The sequence below is a fragment of the Vigna umbellata genome, chromosome 1 (assembly GCF_029865625.1).
Source record: "Vigna umbellata cultivar VRB3 chromosome 1, Vumbellata_1.0, whole genome shotgun sequence".
Lineage (NCBI taxonomy): Eukaryota > Viridiplantae > Streptophyta > Magnoliopsida > Fabales > Fabaceae > Vigna > Vigna umbellata.
In genome coordinates, this window is record NC_142165.1 from 39,999,612 (window position 1) to 40,015,169 (window position 15,558).

A 15,558-nucleotide genomic window follows, 5' to 3' on the forward strand; every position below is an offset into this window, starting at 1 on the left:
TATCATTTGATCTGTGAAATAGTAATATATCAAATTAAATTGATATATTAGATGCGAGTTGACATCTAATTTTAATCATGTAGTATTTATTTTTCTTAATAGGTAATTTTGTTTCAATACTGATTGAGTTGTTGTTTCATGGATTTTTAATTTTATTTTATCTTCAATTCAATCTCATTTAATTTAAAATAATTCAATATGATCCTTATATTAATTTCGTGTTAAAAAATGTGATCACATGTATATTTATTTTTTCTGTTATCCATGCACCTTTCTTTTTAATTATTTATCATCTTTCATCATTTTTCATTTCTCTATCTTCCCTCTCTTTTCCTCTACATTTTATTAATATTTATTCTCTCTTTTCTACTTCCCTTACCATATGCAAATTTCACATTTAATTTTGTCTTTTTTTTTTCTCTAATTAATTAAACAATTACTTTTTGTCTTCCTTTTTTTTCCAGCTTTAATTTAGGCACAATCACAAAATCTAACCATGACATCCTCGAAGATGGTCTTTGTCAAATATTTATGTTTATTTATTTGAGTGATTTTGCTTTGTTTTTATAATGTTGAATGAGATATTGGAAGATTGAATGGTAACACTATAGTCTATATAACAAAGAGAAAGAAAAAAACAATACTATGTTTAAGTTCATCCTTTAAAAAATGTTAACGCTGTAGCTCTTAAAAAGATATCATTTGAATAAAAATTAAATTAATATAATAAATATAAGAACTAAATTATTAATTAAAGTTATTTTTTATATATTTATACAATGGACAAATAAAATTTGTATTGTAGTACAATTTTTAAAATATTGAGTTAAATATTTAACAACAAACTAATTTTCATTCCATGTTTTATAATTTTAATTATATCTTTAGAAAATAGTCTGTAACAAAATATTTAGAAAAAATTATCAATTATAAAATATTATTCATAAATATAATATAATTAAATTTAAATAATTATATATTTTATTATTGTTCTATATAACCCATATATATTAGTGTTATTCACATACATTACCAACCTAAATTTTGTTTTTGTCATCTCCAACCTTCAATACTTATTTAGTTATAATATTAGATGTTTAATTTATAATTTTTCATATATTATGTTACCAATTATTCTTATATATGTTTGAATAGATTAACAATAATGAATAATACATTAATTTTGGTAAAAAAAATTAATTTAATAATGTTTCCTTACCAATTTTATTCAAACATATTTAAGTCTAATTTGTAACATAATTTAAAAATTATAAATTAAACATTTAATATCATAACTAAACAAATATAATAGGTTGGAGGTGACAAAAACAAAATTTAGGTTGGAGATGTAAGTGAATGACACTAATATATACAAGTTATCTAGAATTATAGGAAAAGTTCTTTATTTGAATTATTTATATTATTGTGAAAAAACACATTTTATTAAAAAAATATAAGCAAACTAAATATTAATATTTATTTTAAATTATATTTTAATCAACTTAAATTTATATAATAAATATATTCAATGTTATATATAATTAAAAGGTGAAATGGGCTTTCTGGGAAGTAATCTAATATTGAAGCCCAGTCCCAGAAACCAACGACACTCTCTATATTGTTTAGGGTTGATGCATAAAACCCTCATATTTAAGCAAAATCGAAACACCTATCGTGGTTCTTGTTGTTGAAAACCTAGGAAGCGGCAAGAATGGTGAGCATGTCTCCAATGACATTGGTAATGCCTCTGTTTATTTTTGTTCTCATGGCTGTGATTGAATTTTCAGGCAGACGTTGAGGTCGATGTCGCGGCGGCAGCGGGGCAGCCCAAGAAGAGAACATTCAAGAAGTTCAGTTTCAGAGGCGTGGATCTCGATGCTCTTCTTGATATGTCCACAGATGAACTTGTCAAGCTTTTCAGTGCTCGCGCTCGTAGAAGGTTCCAGAGAGGTCTAACCAGAAAGCCCATGGCCTTGATCAAGAAGCTTCGCAAAGCGGTATAATACTCTATTATTTCTCTCTTTATTTCTGATCTGGCTTTTATGCTTTCAATTTTCATTTTCTCAACTTCAATTTGTTTTATATGGTGGATATGTTTTAATAGTATCGTGTTCCCTTTACACCTAGTGATTTTTGAGGTCGCACCACCAGCTTTAATCCCAATGAATCCACTAAAGATATCGCTGCTAAATCTTTTCTTTATTATTTATGCATAGCACGAAAGTTTTCGGTGCTAAATCTTTATTTTACTGCGTTTTGCTGCAGTGCTTTCGAATTGTTTCCAATAGTTGGTATACCTTGAAGTTGTTTTATGATTTTATACTATTATCTGAACATTTTGATGATTTCAATCGTTTGTTATAAAATTTCTGTATTTTTTCATCCCACTCGAAATGTATTTAGTTTATCATTTTTAGTCAAATCACACATGATGCATAGTGAAATTATTTTATTTATTTCCATTCTTGCAAATTTGTCAACTAGGCTATTTGATATAGGAACTGAACAAACTTTTCGGGTATAATATTAACAACTGTTCTTAGGGAAACCCTTGCTGTTGTAGTTCAGTATAATGAAACCAATTTTACTTAGCAATATCCAAACATTTTTTGTATTTATGAAATTTTGTTCACTGCGCTCAAACTCAAATCTTTGTAATCCGATCGTAAAAGAAACTGTCAGATAAATTTTTCATCTCACCAGAGGCTAAAGGAGCCCATTTGCTTGTTCCAGTGATTTAGAAGTGGTACCTATAGGATCAAAGCAATATAGTGTGGAGAAGTATACTGGGCAAATTCTTAATTAAACTTAATATTTGCCTGCGTACAAATTGTTGGTGATTTGTTAGAATAATCATCGATTTTGCTTGATTTTGAGGTTTAATTGTAGGTATTGAATTGATTTTTTGATATCTGAGCTTTATTTTGGTCGCAGAAAAGGGAAGCTCCAGCAGGTGAGAAGCCAGAACCAGTGCGCACCCACCTCCGCAACATGATCATTGTTCCTGAGATGATTGGTAGCATCATAGGAGTATACAATGGCAAGACCTTTAACCAGGTTGAAATCAAACCTGAGATGATTGGGCATTATTTGGCCGAGTTTTCTATCTCATACAAGCCCGTTAAGCACGGGAGACCTGGTATTGGTGCTACTCACTCATCCAGGTTTATTCCTCTCAAGTGAGAACTTTTTGTGGGCAACTTTAGTTTGTAGTGGTCTGAAGAAAGAAAACCAACTCTTATCAGAGATTTTGATTGTTTGACCGTTTTTATTTCAGTTACTTATCTATGTTTTGACTTACTGTTATCATGATTTAATTCTATAGATTGAAGATTTTAGTGTCTTTGTGAAGTTACGTTTTGTTCAAAGCAATTGGGTTCTTCATAGAATCAACCGACAATCTACGTTGTTTTTTGAACCTGCTAAATCTAACTTCGATACGCAAATTTCTTCTGGTTTAAACCTAGTATGTAAATAGGCTTCTCATCTACGTTAAGGTCGTAAAAACAATGTGGCGCTTTCGTTCTGGATGAGAAAAACCATGACATTTTTAAACAGTTATGCTTAAAATAAACTTACGCTCGTTTATGTTATTCGTTTATTTATGAAAAATCATCGTTCTTCAAAAACTGGCATTATTATTTATTTTCTAATTTCTAAAAAGTACCTTGCCTTTTGGAAACAATGAATTCACTCACAAATGTATTGGAAAAGAAATTTAAACCATTTGCAATGCTTTTCTAACTAAATCATAATAGAATGTTCTTAAGATTAGAGTGACAATATTTTTTGTGGAGAGTATTTATTTTTTCCGAAAGTGTTCAATGTTTCTTCTATTTTAATTTGACTTAAATATTAATTTGGTTTCTGTTTTCTTTTTCAGTTGGATTTTTATTTTTCTTAATTTTGTTTAATTTAGTATTAACATGATTCAACATAAATGGTATTATTAAAAAAAGATTAAAATAAATTAAATTAACAAGAATTAGGAATTTCTAAAAAATTAACAAGATTAAAAAACTAAGACCTCATTGAAAATACTTAACTAAAAAAATCAAATTAGTATATAAGTCTTTTGCTTTCTAGTATAAAAAATTTACTTTGGGATTGCTTTCTAGTATAAAATTTACTTTGGGAGGATGGATAAAGCCTCTTTTAATATAAGGATAAAAACATTATAGTATTATTAGGAATTTAGGTGAGTTAAAATCTTAACTCATAAAAATGAGCAAAATATATATATATATATATATATATATATATATATATATATATATATATATATATATATAACTTTAAATGTTAAGATTTTTCCTTTACTTTATACATACTCGTGAAACGTCACCAAGATCAATTATCAATTAATTTTGATACCATTGTGAAGTTTTTATTTTGCAAACAAACATATATTAAAAATCAAACACTATTTTCAATTAAAAATATTAAGATAATGAATTTTTGAACTTATGCTTATATATATCTTAGTCATTTTTATGAATTAAGATTTTAACTCACCTTAAATTCCTAATAATACTATAATGCTTTTATCCTTATTTTCCAACTACATATTAAATCATTTTTTTTCTGCATATAAATTAAAGACGTTTTTTACAGGCTAAAACAACGAGCGTTATATAGTCGGATAGAAGTTTATTTCCCTAAAATTGGATTAAGAAAATGTCTACTTGAGCACACATTTTTTTGTTAAGATTGGAGATAATGGTAAACTGCTTATAGATGCTTGTACTTGGATTATCTTATATTTTATTTTTACTTAAAGTTGACATGGATCTTTGAAAACTTTAAAAAATATACAATTGATTTGAAATGAATGACATGGTTTGACCAAAACGTAATAGACTTTGTGGCACTTCATTCCTCCAACGCAATGACCAAGCCACTTTTTTAATAGAATTTTGCAATAGTAATATGACAATACTCAACTTTCTCATCCACAAGAGAACTCTGCTTGAAGCAATTACTCTTCATTTCATTCTTTGAGGTTAACTTATACAAACCCAAAATTCTATGCAAGTAATGTTTTCTTAGAGAATAGAAAACCACATTGATAATTTCGGATATAATCTACTAGCCAAGAACAAGAAAGTAATTGCACACATTTATTGAGAACATGTCATGCTATCAAGGTAAGTAACACCTAAACTTTTAATTATTCATATATATAAGAAATTATTGAACAAATGCAGTCTGTCAATGGTAAACAATGAAGGGTAATAAAAGAGACATATTAAGGTTATGTCTGAATAAACTTCTCAATACATGTTTACAGGAGAAGAAAATAAGAAAGTAATATAACTTGATTTTTTTCTAAGTTAAAATTAATTTATAATTAGGTTATTATAGAAATTCTCTCGTTTAGTTTCATCACGAGTTTATTTCAAATTCTGCATAAGACAATATTTAACTTATGAAATTTTAACTTATTTACCCCCTCTTATAAGTACTTTCAAAGAAGATCTATCCAAAGAGTTTCAATTCTTTGTAATTTGTCTGTGTCAAACCACTGCACCATTGAATTAAATATTCTTAGTTACAGACTAATAAAATGGGGGTTAAGAATAGTGTTCAGTAATTAGCTAATTCTAAAACAAACAATAACACCAAGCCTTATCTCACTAGGTGGTGTTAGATAAATAAATGGATCCATCAATGCCAGTGAACTTCATCAGAAACCAAAATTTCATGAAATCCATTTAAATCAAGATTTCTTTAAACAGGTTTCCTAATATTCTCTTTGCTCACCTTCTCCCTATTTTAATTACACAATTTTTTATCAACTTTTCTAAGTGGATCCTTGTTCTTAAAAAGATTAATCAAATAACCTATCTTAAATAAGTTTGTTCCATTTTCAGACCAATCAATCCTGCTCCAACTTTCCCCTGAACTGGATACAATTGTTACTGACAATTATATTTTCTAATTTAATAACATCAAGAAAATCATAGCACACATCATACATGAAACTCATAATACAGATCTTGACAATATCAATGTCTTATTTTGTATCTTCTTAAGCATGACCGTTAATAAGATATGAAATCTTGTGTGCCATCATCCAACCTGGAAATCTATTCTTTAGTCAATAAATTTATGGCTTTTCAATATCTTTATACTCTCTCTGTAAGGATTATTTGACATTAGATTCACCAGAAAATATCTAATTTGTTTCTCACACACGTGCACTCATATATATAACCACCATACAACATCTTCCTATAGTCCATATAACACATTTGTGGACACTGAATAAACTTTAGCTGAAAGTGAATTTGTGGACACTGAATAAAGAAAGCAGCAATATAAAGAATGAGGATTAACAGTAATAGATAAATAAGGTCAAACTGAGATGCATAAAAAAAACGCATAGGTAAAATTAGTAAGAGGGTAAAAGCATTGTGATCCAAAATTAATTTATCAATGCAATCAATCAAATTATGTTACCACTGTGAGGTGACGTTCACAATCTGGATAACCTTCCCACTGTAACATTCAGACTCATCATTTCCAAGGATGTAGGTAAATACAGTTCACACCAAAAACAAAAATAAATCAACAAAGAAAGAAAAACTTCATCCAAGCAGTTCAGTACTAACCGTGAATCAGCAATAACAATAAAATCAATCAGGCTTGTCCCAAAAATTTTGGCAGGACAAGACAAACACGTTATAAACAATTGAACATTATACACAAATCAATAATCAGGGAAAACAACCTGAACCCAAACTCAATTCATTTTCAGTTAATATTATAAACAACTTTAAGAAAAACAAATCTAAATTTTACAATCTTGGAGAAACATATGCAGCAAGGTCATGAATTGAAAAAAAAAATTGATCAAAGAGCTTCTTTATCATTGAAATACAAAAATATAATTAAGTCGTCTTAGTGTGCACTTTTTAGTTGTGTTTTAAAGGAATTGTATTTTTGTTTCTAAAGAGAGTTTCACTTTTTATTTAATTTTTGTGGTATCAAGAATTGGTCGTTCATGGCTATACAAATTAATTTTCCTCGTATTATCAACTTCATTGTCATTGATGTTGATGTTACCGTTCTTGAATTCTTCAAGAACTACTGCTCATCGGTATTATCTAAATATCCATTTGTTTGGTATAATGATTAATATTTTATTTATGACAATAAACCATTGTCTTTTTCTTATCCGTTCAATTTGAATCATGTGCAGTTACGACATTCTTAATCTTAGGAGAAACTATGGTGCATGTGATAGAACGAAAGACAATAATTGATCTAATAGTGATGGAGATCCAAATGTAAGTTCTAAATGGCCATGAATTCATAGACACACTTAGTATAAAACATATCAATATTCCTGTTATCCGTAAGTCGAAATTACCTTTATCAACTTTTTAATTGATAAAGAATTTAAATTGTTTACGATAATTATTTAAACTTTTTACAATAATTATTTAAATTGTTAAATTTTTTACATATGCAGTAATGTGTGAGGAGTATAGTTACTCTTTTCACCTTAAGAAGGTGTATAAATTAGGAGCATGTGATTATTGGCGTAAACCTGTGATTGGTATTACATAGACTATATGAAGAATAAGACAATTATGAAGAAAGCTCAATGAGAAAAAAAGAGAAGAGAAAAAGAAAAAAAAATGATAAAATGAAATAAGAAGATGAAACTTCAATTTATTGAAGCTATTAGTTTAGAAAGTATGTATTATTGTTTATTTTTTATCCATATTTCCTTTTTCTGGTGATGTTGACGGTTAGATGCTAAGCCAAAGAAAATCAATGAAGCAATTGAATATGTCTGGTCAAAAGATCAAGCATGTAATCAATCATTTAAAAGTTTTTTTATGTACATTTCATCTTTTTTTCAACTTTTGAATTATTGTTAACAAAAGTTAAAATTTAATTGACATAGAAAAAAATCTTAGACAAGAGTAATAGGAGCAACAACAGTCACATCTTTGAACATTTATTTTCTCTTATCTTGTTAGTGTTACAACTCTTGTTACTCTTACAAGAGAAGATAAATGTTCAAGGATGTGACTGTTGTTGCTCCTGCTGCCTTTGTCTCAGATTTTTTTCTGTAGGTGTATGTCAATCAAATTTTAAGTTTTGAGAACAATAATTCATAAGTTGAAAAGAAAATGAAATGCACATAAAACAAACCTTTAATTGACTACATGCCTCTAGACTAAGCATGTTCATAGCTTCATATATTTTCTTTGGCATCTAAATAACAACTAAGGTCAACACAAAAAAAAAAGCAAATATAGATAAAAAATAAACAATATTACATACTTCCTAAACCAATTAATAGCTTCAACAAATTGAAGCTCTCCTTTGTCCATTTTATCCTTTTTCTTTCTTCATTTCTCCTTTTTTTCCAATTAAGCTTTGTTCATAATTGTCTTACTCTTCATATAACCTAGGTAATACCATCCAAAGTTTTGCGTCAATAATCGCATGCTCCTAATTTATATGCCTCAAATGGAGAAAAGTAACTATAATCCTCAAATATTTTTGCACATGTAAAAAGTTTCAAAATTAAAATAATTATGGTAAAAAAATTTAAAATTTAAATAATTATTGTAAAAAATTTAAATTTTTTATCAATTAAAAAGTTGATAAAGAAATTGCAACTTACGGATAACAGAAATATTAATATGTTTTAAGTGTGTCTATGAATTCATGACCATTTACAAACGACATATGATCTCCATCACTATTAGATCAATTATTGTCTTTCATTCTATCACATGCACCATAGTTTCTCCTAAGATTAAGAATGTCGTAACTGCACATGATTCAAATTGAACGGATAAGAAGAAGACAATGGTTTATTGTCATAAATAAAATATTAATCATTATACCAAACAAAAGGATTGTTAGATAATACCGAGGAACAGTAGTTCTTGAAGAATTCAAGAACGGTAAGATCTGCATCAATGAAAATGAGATTGACAATACGAAAAAAATTCATTTATGTAGTCATGGACAACCAGACCCCTAATAGCACAAAAATCAAATAAAAGGTAAAATTCTCTTTACAAACAAAAATACAATTGTTTTAAAACCCAAATTAACTTCTTTTAAATTACATAATGGAATAAATATCATAAAATACCCTATGAAATGTCATCCCCTCTTTCTCGTAGGTTAATGAGTGTAGACTAATTCTTCAAATGTACTTAACACTCAAATCAATTAAAGATTCACTATCAAATTTCAAATAATTATTTCCCAATACTAACACAGTTGCACAACAACAAATCATTTTAATGTCAACAAATTAATTAATTTTCTTTCATTATTGAGTATGTAATAAATAAATAAATAAAATTAATACAAATATACATAACTTTTCCTTCTTATTATTATTGTGATATATATATATATATATATATATATATATATATATTATTTTTTTCTACTTTACCCATAAAATTAAAGTCTATTGAAACCAAATCCAATCCAATTGGAATGTTTGTGTCGTCAAGAGTTGTGCACCAATCTTAACTTTATTCGCATTAACTACTCCTCCAACTACCAGTGATTTCTATTTTTTTTATAATAAACAAAAAGATATTATTTAAACGTTAGACACATAGCTTTCCATTTTACTACTTTAAAGTAATTGTTTTTGACTTTCAAGTTTGTTTCAAACAAGCTGCCAACAGATTCGAACAGTCATAAAATATAATCATGCTCGTATATAAACTAGCACACTTTAACATAATATATACCATTTGCCACAACTTTGTCCACATTAATTCAACCAAGTCACACTCACATTCAACATCATATATAGCACATTCAATTTTTAAAGTAATATCATGTCTACATGTAATTTCGCATTCTGAAAAACGTTAACTAATAATTATATCACTAAAACCAGCTCAAGGTAGTATTGAACACATACATCATCAATCTAACACCCTTGAGAATTAAACTATAAAACAATTCTAGAAGACTTGATTGATCCCTCTCACAATCTTCTATTTATAAAAATAAATTGATACAAAAGTACATGATAAATAGGGTAATCCTAGACACAATATAATCATGATAAATAGGGTAATCCTAGACACAATATAACCATGATAAATAGGGTCACACTAGATACAATATAATCATGAAAAATAGAGTAATCCTAGACACAATATAATCATGATAAATAGGATAATCCTAGACACAATATAATCATGATAAATAGGATAATCCTAGACACAATATAATCATGATAAATAGAGTAATCTTAGACACAATATAATCATGATAAATAGGGTAATCTTAAAAACAATATAGGGTAATCCTAGACACAATATAATGATGCTAAAATAGGATAAATATCCTAACACTAAAGAAATTTTAAGTAAATTATCATGAGCAACCAATGTTAACTTATTCTACACATTTTCATAGACTACTTACCTAACCAATAAGCCGCAACACTAGTAATGGTTTACTAATAATTAAAATTTATTGAGTACACTAAGCAATATATCCTGAATATTTATACTTAGTCTATACTTAGTCTAACAGCAACTTTTAAACACAATAATACTTTTCCACTCATCCAGTAACAAATCATAGAATATATTTGATAAAAAATAATTACGTAAACAAACATTATTGTCATTAGATTTTTACCTTTAAATCTGCATAGAACATCTAAAGAAGGTATATCCACAATAATTAGATTCTATAAGCTTAACATCAGATATTCCAGCAGCCCTTTAAAATACCAAAAATTCCAATGAAAAACGGGTTTAACCGAGATGGCAGTTAACAATTTAATCATCAGATTAGCTAGTAAATTGCAATGAATATACTTATAATTATATTCTATCTACCTAGTTTCAAACAATTATCAATTCACATAACAAAACCATCTCCCATCTCATATCATAATATTATGAATATGTACACAACCAAGGCTTGTATCATTAATATTAACCAAGCTCACCAGCCTAGAAATCATCATTCAATAAAAACCAGCACAAAATAATAATACCTACAGTATACCCGTATACATCATTATCGGTATATAATATTTATGTTCATGACAATATAACAAAAACTTCTTTCTTCCTTTCTTAAATAAGATTTTCACTTCAACTTTATCCATGAATTAATTCGACTAAGTCACAACCAGTAACCTTAACTTACACTAAACTAATTCTGAACATTTATAAAACACATAACAATTCATTACTCAATGTTTCGAACCTACATAGACGGATATCCCATATCCGTTCACACCCTCTCCTCCTATTTTCTTCACACGAATACAGGAAACAAAACTTAAACAAAATCAAACAGCATGTTCACAGCACCTAAACAGCAAAAACGAAGAAGAAAAAACTAACCTGTCTCCAGCCACAAAACACCCTCCGCAAAGCACACCTAGAAGCATCAAAAATGGAAAATGAATTCCAACAGAAGAGAACAATTTTGATGTGTGCTGTGAGGAAGAAGTTGGATGCGGCTGATGGAAGAGTAAAAAGGGGAAGTTAAATGGGAACTAGGGTTTAGAAAAAAAAAAAAAAAGTTAAATAGTTAAAAGTAAAAATTATTAACTCCTACTTCTCATGCCTATGGGCCTCCTAACAGCCCGTAACTAAAAAAAGAAAAACTGCTAAGAAAATAAAAAAAAAAACAAATGAAACGAAAATAAAAATAAACCTATTTTCCGATCCTATTTTCAAAATGTTCAATGTTTCTTCTATTTTAATTTGACTTAAATATTAAGTTGGTTTTTTTTTTCAAGTAAATTTTGATTTTTGTTAAATTTGTTTAATTTAGTATTAACATGGTTCAAAATAGATGATGAGATGTGAGTAGGATGTCTATTTAAATGGTATTAGTAAAAAAGATTAAAATAAATTAAATTAACAAGAATTAGGACTTGATTGAAAAAAAAAACGAACACCGCATTGAAAATACTTTACTAACAAAATCAAATTAGTATCTAAGTCTTTTGCTTTTTATATAAAATTTACTTTAGGATGATGGAGAAAGCCTCTTTTAATATCTGTTCATTAATTTATAATGTCTTCCATTTGAGATCTAAAACAGAAGACTTTCGATTATATATATATATATATATATATACCATTTTTATTTCAGTTACTTATCTATGTTACTGTTATCATGATTTAATTCTATAGATTGAAGATTTTAGTGTCTTTGTGAAGTTACGTTTTGTTCAAAGCAATTGGGTTCTTCATAGAACCAACCGCCAATCTTCGTTGTTTTTTGAACCTGCTAAATCTAACTTAGATGCGCAAATTTGTACTGGTTTAAACCTAGATGTAAATAGTCTTCTCATCTACGTTAAGGTTGTAAAATCAATGTGTGGTGCTTTCGTTCTGGATGAGAAAAACACACGACATTTTTAAACAGTTATGCTTAAAATAAACTTACGCTCGTTTATGTTATTGGTTTATTTATGAAAAATCATCGTTCTTCAAAAACTGGCAATATTATTTTCTAATTTCTAATAAGTACCTTGCCTTTTGGAAACAATGAATTCACTCACAAATGTATTTAAAAAGAAATTGAAATCCATTTGCAATCCTTTTATAACTAAATCATAATAGGAAGTTCTTAAGATTAGAGTGACAATATTTTTAATGGAGAGTATTTATTTTTTCCGGCCCTATTTTCAAATTGTATTTGTAACTACTAATATCGTTTAACTAATTATGAATTAATTCCATTGTATTTTTAACTACTTAAAAATAGATTATTTCAAATTTCATGTAAAAGGTCAAAATTTGAAAATTTTCACATTTTTGATTGTGTGTATATATATACGTACATATATAACGATGACGAATGTTATGGTGTCTGTTGTAACTTGTCTTAGCTTTTCTTTCCAGGAAGGTTATACACCATGGTCAATGCCAACAAAGGTGTCTTCATTTCCTGGTATCACCTCTTGGAAAGTTGTATAATTATGACTGTTGTGAGCCAAATATTCAAATGATTATATTTACAACTAGCTATTGTTGGAACTTCTACATACTAAAACTATAATGACTGTTTTTTCCTTCTTACAGGGTAAAAAACCACTTGCCATAAGTTTTGGTTTATTAACAATTAAGTATGTTAACAACAATCATAATTGTTTATTTCTCTTTTCCACATAAAAACAACCAGTCACTAATGGGATATCAAATTACCATAGTTGGAGTGAACATGGTTTACTTTTAATTATTTTTTGCTTTCACTTCTGTAATCTGCATCAATGATTGGCTAAATTGTCTTGTGCAGTGACATTCCCATGGCACAATATATCATCAATATGAATGCTTCATTTCCTGCATCTGATAAGTTCATAATACATGACTTGGATAGCACCCACATGTTTGTCCAACCTCACGAGGGAATGATACGGAGTCAAATCGCCAAGTTTAGAGAGGATAACATGTTGGGATTAACTTAAAATTTAAAGATTCATTAAAATCTTATTTTATTAGTTTTGGGTTTAGTAATATTTGGTTTGGTTTTGACAGAAATAAAATAGATATATGTAATTTTGATTTTCCTTTTATTTAGGAAAATATTATTTTATTGATAATATTTTGGTATATTACGTTAGGCATACACGTGCAGTCACTACACATGTCCAATCTGCAGCAAGTCATTGGGAGATATGGCGGTAAGATAATTTTCTTCCATTAATCTTTTCTTTTACACTCAACTAAGCCTTATTCTCCACCTTTATTATTCCCCATAAAAAAAAGAAAAAATTTATAGATGCACAAAAGTAATGAAAGGAAAACCAAACAGGGCCATCAGTTTAATAATGCTCTAGTATCTTTCGAACATGTACTTGTGAGTTCTCAAGTTGAGTCTTTCATAGATTTCAGTTAAACGTAAAAGTTTGGAAAAATTAAAACTTCAACGGTATATGTTTACTGATCTTTAACTAATTTTTTATTCCTTTTGAGAATAAAAAATCGTTGAAAAAATGAGGGAAATAATTAGAAAATTTGTGTCTAATCAATTGAAGTTCTTAAAGAGGTACTCGGTATACTTATTTTTTACCTACCTAGGTTTACTTTGGTATGCTTGATGCCCTATTGGCTGCTGAGGAGCTTCCTGAAGAGTACAGGGAACGCTGTCAGGTGAATACTTTTTTGTCTGTCTTGCATTTTACTCTTCACGCAGTTCCTTTCGGAAGCTAATGTGGATTTTATGGAAAAAGAAAAAGAATTTTGGCATTTTAGTTGAGGAGCAAAGAATTTGTAAGATGATTGTCTGTTGAGCCTGTTATGTAATAACAAAATGCAGGACATACTCTGCCATGACTGCGATCGGAAGGGCTCTTCACGCTTCCACTGGTTGTACCACAAATGTGAATTTTGTGGCTCTTATAATACCCGGGTTATCAAGTGTGAGACGTCAAACTCCAGCTGCTCTTAGTATGCTTCTTTTGATGGGAGGTAGATAGTTTGTAAATACTTTATAGCAAAATAGGAATTCAAATTTTGCCACAACTAGGAGCCCTCTTATTTTTTTCGTCGTATATATAATGCAGACGCATGACGAATTTAGTGACCTCTTTATTAGTATAAACAGAAGCCCCTAATCAGTTCTATAGCAATTGTGTACAGATCAAATTTCTTCTTAACTTTTTATTTCTGCAAGGGATATTGTTGCTGTCCATATTCATTTCTTTATCTTCGTTTAAGTGCACCCTGACTTCACCGCGATCACGCTGAGTAATTTATCTCCAAATTCCCAGCTACTGGCTAGAGGTGGCTTCTGACTGATGTGAGTCCCATTTGTGGAAATCTAACAATTTCGGAAGTGATAATTGAAAAAGAGAGATAGAAGCAGGAGTAGGCTCCAGTAGAAAGTATATCACTATTCATTCTTTTTTTGTTTATTTCTTTAATTAGATAATTACCAAAATAATAATAATAATCATAAATAATTTTAACTTTAATTTTTAAAATAAGATCAGCTCAAGTTTTGGTGTTTGATTGTGAATCACTGCGTAGAAGTAGTTTGAAAATTTTATTTCGAAAAATATTATATGCATTTTGAAAAATTTATTTCCAAAATATGTTCTGAAAAACATGTTTCAAAATGTATTTAACACGTTTCAGAAATATTATTTAAAAAATTGTTTTGAAAATTGTTCTCATTTTCAAAAATTGACAGTGTTCAGGAATTTATTGTCATTAATCCGTTATAAAATCTAATATATATATATATATATATATATATATATATATATATATATATATATATATATATATATATATATATATATATATATATATATATATATATATATATATATATATATATCACTTATAAGCAGTCAACTTTTCCTTGTATTTTTTAAGCTTAAACTTTTACTTTTATGAAAAATTTTAGCTCACATTAATTTTACTTATTTTATCCCCTATTTTTTAAAAACCCTAAAAAGGCGGTTTTGTCTCAACTTATTATTCTAGAGAAACAGTTATTTTAATTATTAATTCATTAGTTTTAAGCTAATAAAAAAATATTAAATAAATAACTTATTGATAATTT

The 15,558-nt window shown here is 28.0% G+C and overlaps 1 protein-coding gene, 1 long non-coding RNA gene and 1 pseudogene across 2 annotated transcripts; all 3 read left to right on the top strand.

Annotated features, from left to right (window-relative positions):
• Positions 1-1,574: 1,574 nt before the first annotated feature.
• LOC124837754 (small ribosomal subunit protein uS19x) lies at positions 1,575-3,351 on the top strand. The gene is made up of 3 exons (XM_047313215.2): positions 1,575-1,714; positions 1,788-1,997; positions 2,935-3,351. The coding sequence occupies exons 1-3, from the start codon at positions 1,712-1,714 to the stop codon at positions 3,181-3,183; spliced, it is 462 nt and encodes a 153-aa protein (XP_047169171.1). The 5' UTR covers positions 1,575-1,711; the 3' UTR covers positions 3,184-3,351.
• A 9,550-nt stretch (positions 3,352-12,901) lies between these two features.
• Positions 12,902-13,453, top strand: LOC124837750 (general transcription and DNA repair factor IIH subunit TFB5 pseudogene; annotated as a pseudogene).
• Positions 13,454-13,621: 168 nt separating this feature from the next.
• LOC148205337 (uncharacterized) lies at positions 13,622-14,519 on the top strand. Its single transcript, XR_015786907.1, has 3 exons — positions 13,622-13,669; positions 14,067-14,138; positions 14,305-14,519. It is a non-coding gene; the product is annotated as an uncharacterized LOC148205337 (long non-coding RNA).
• Positions 14,520-15,558: the final 1,039 nt, after the last annotated feature.

What these genes read in the sequence shown, in the direction of transcription:
- LOC124837754 (XM_047313215.2), top strand. An exon ending in TCAAGAAGCTTCGCAAAGCG is followed by an intron (nt 1,998 to 2,934) that starts GTATAATACTCT and finishes TTTTGGTCGCAG; the next exon opens with AAAAGGGAAGCTCCAGCAGG.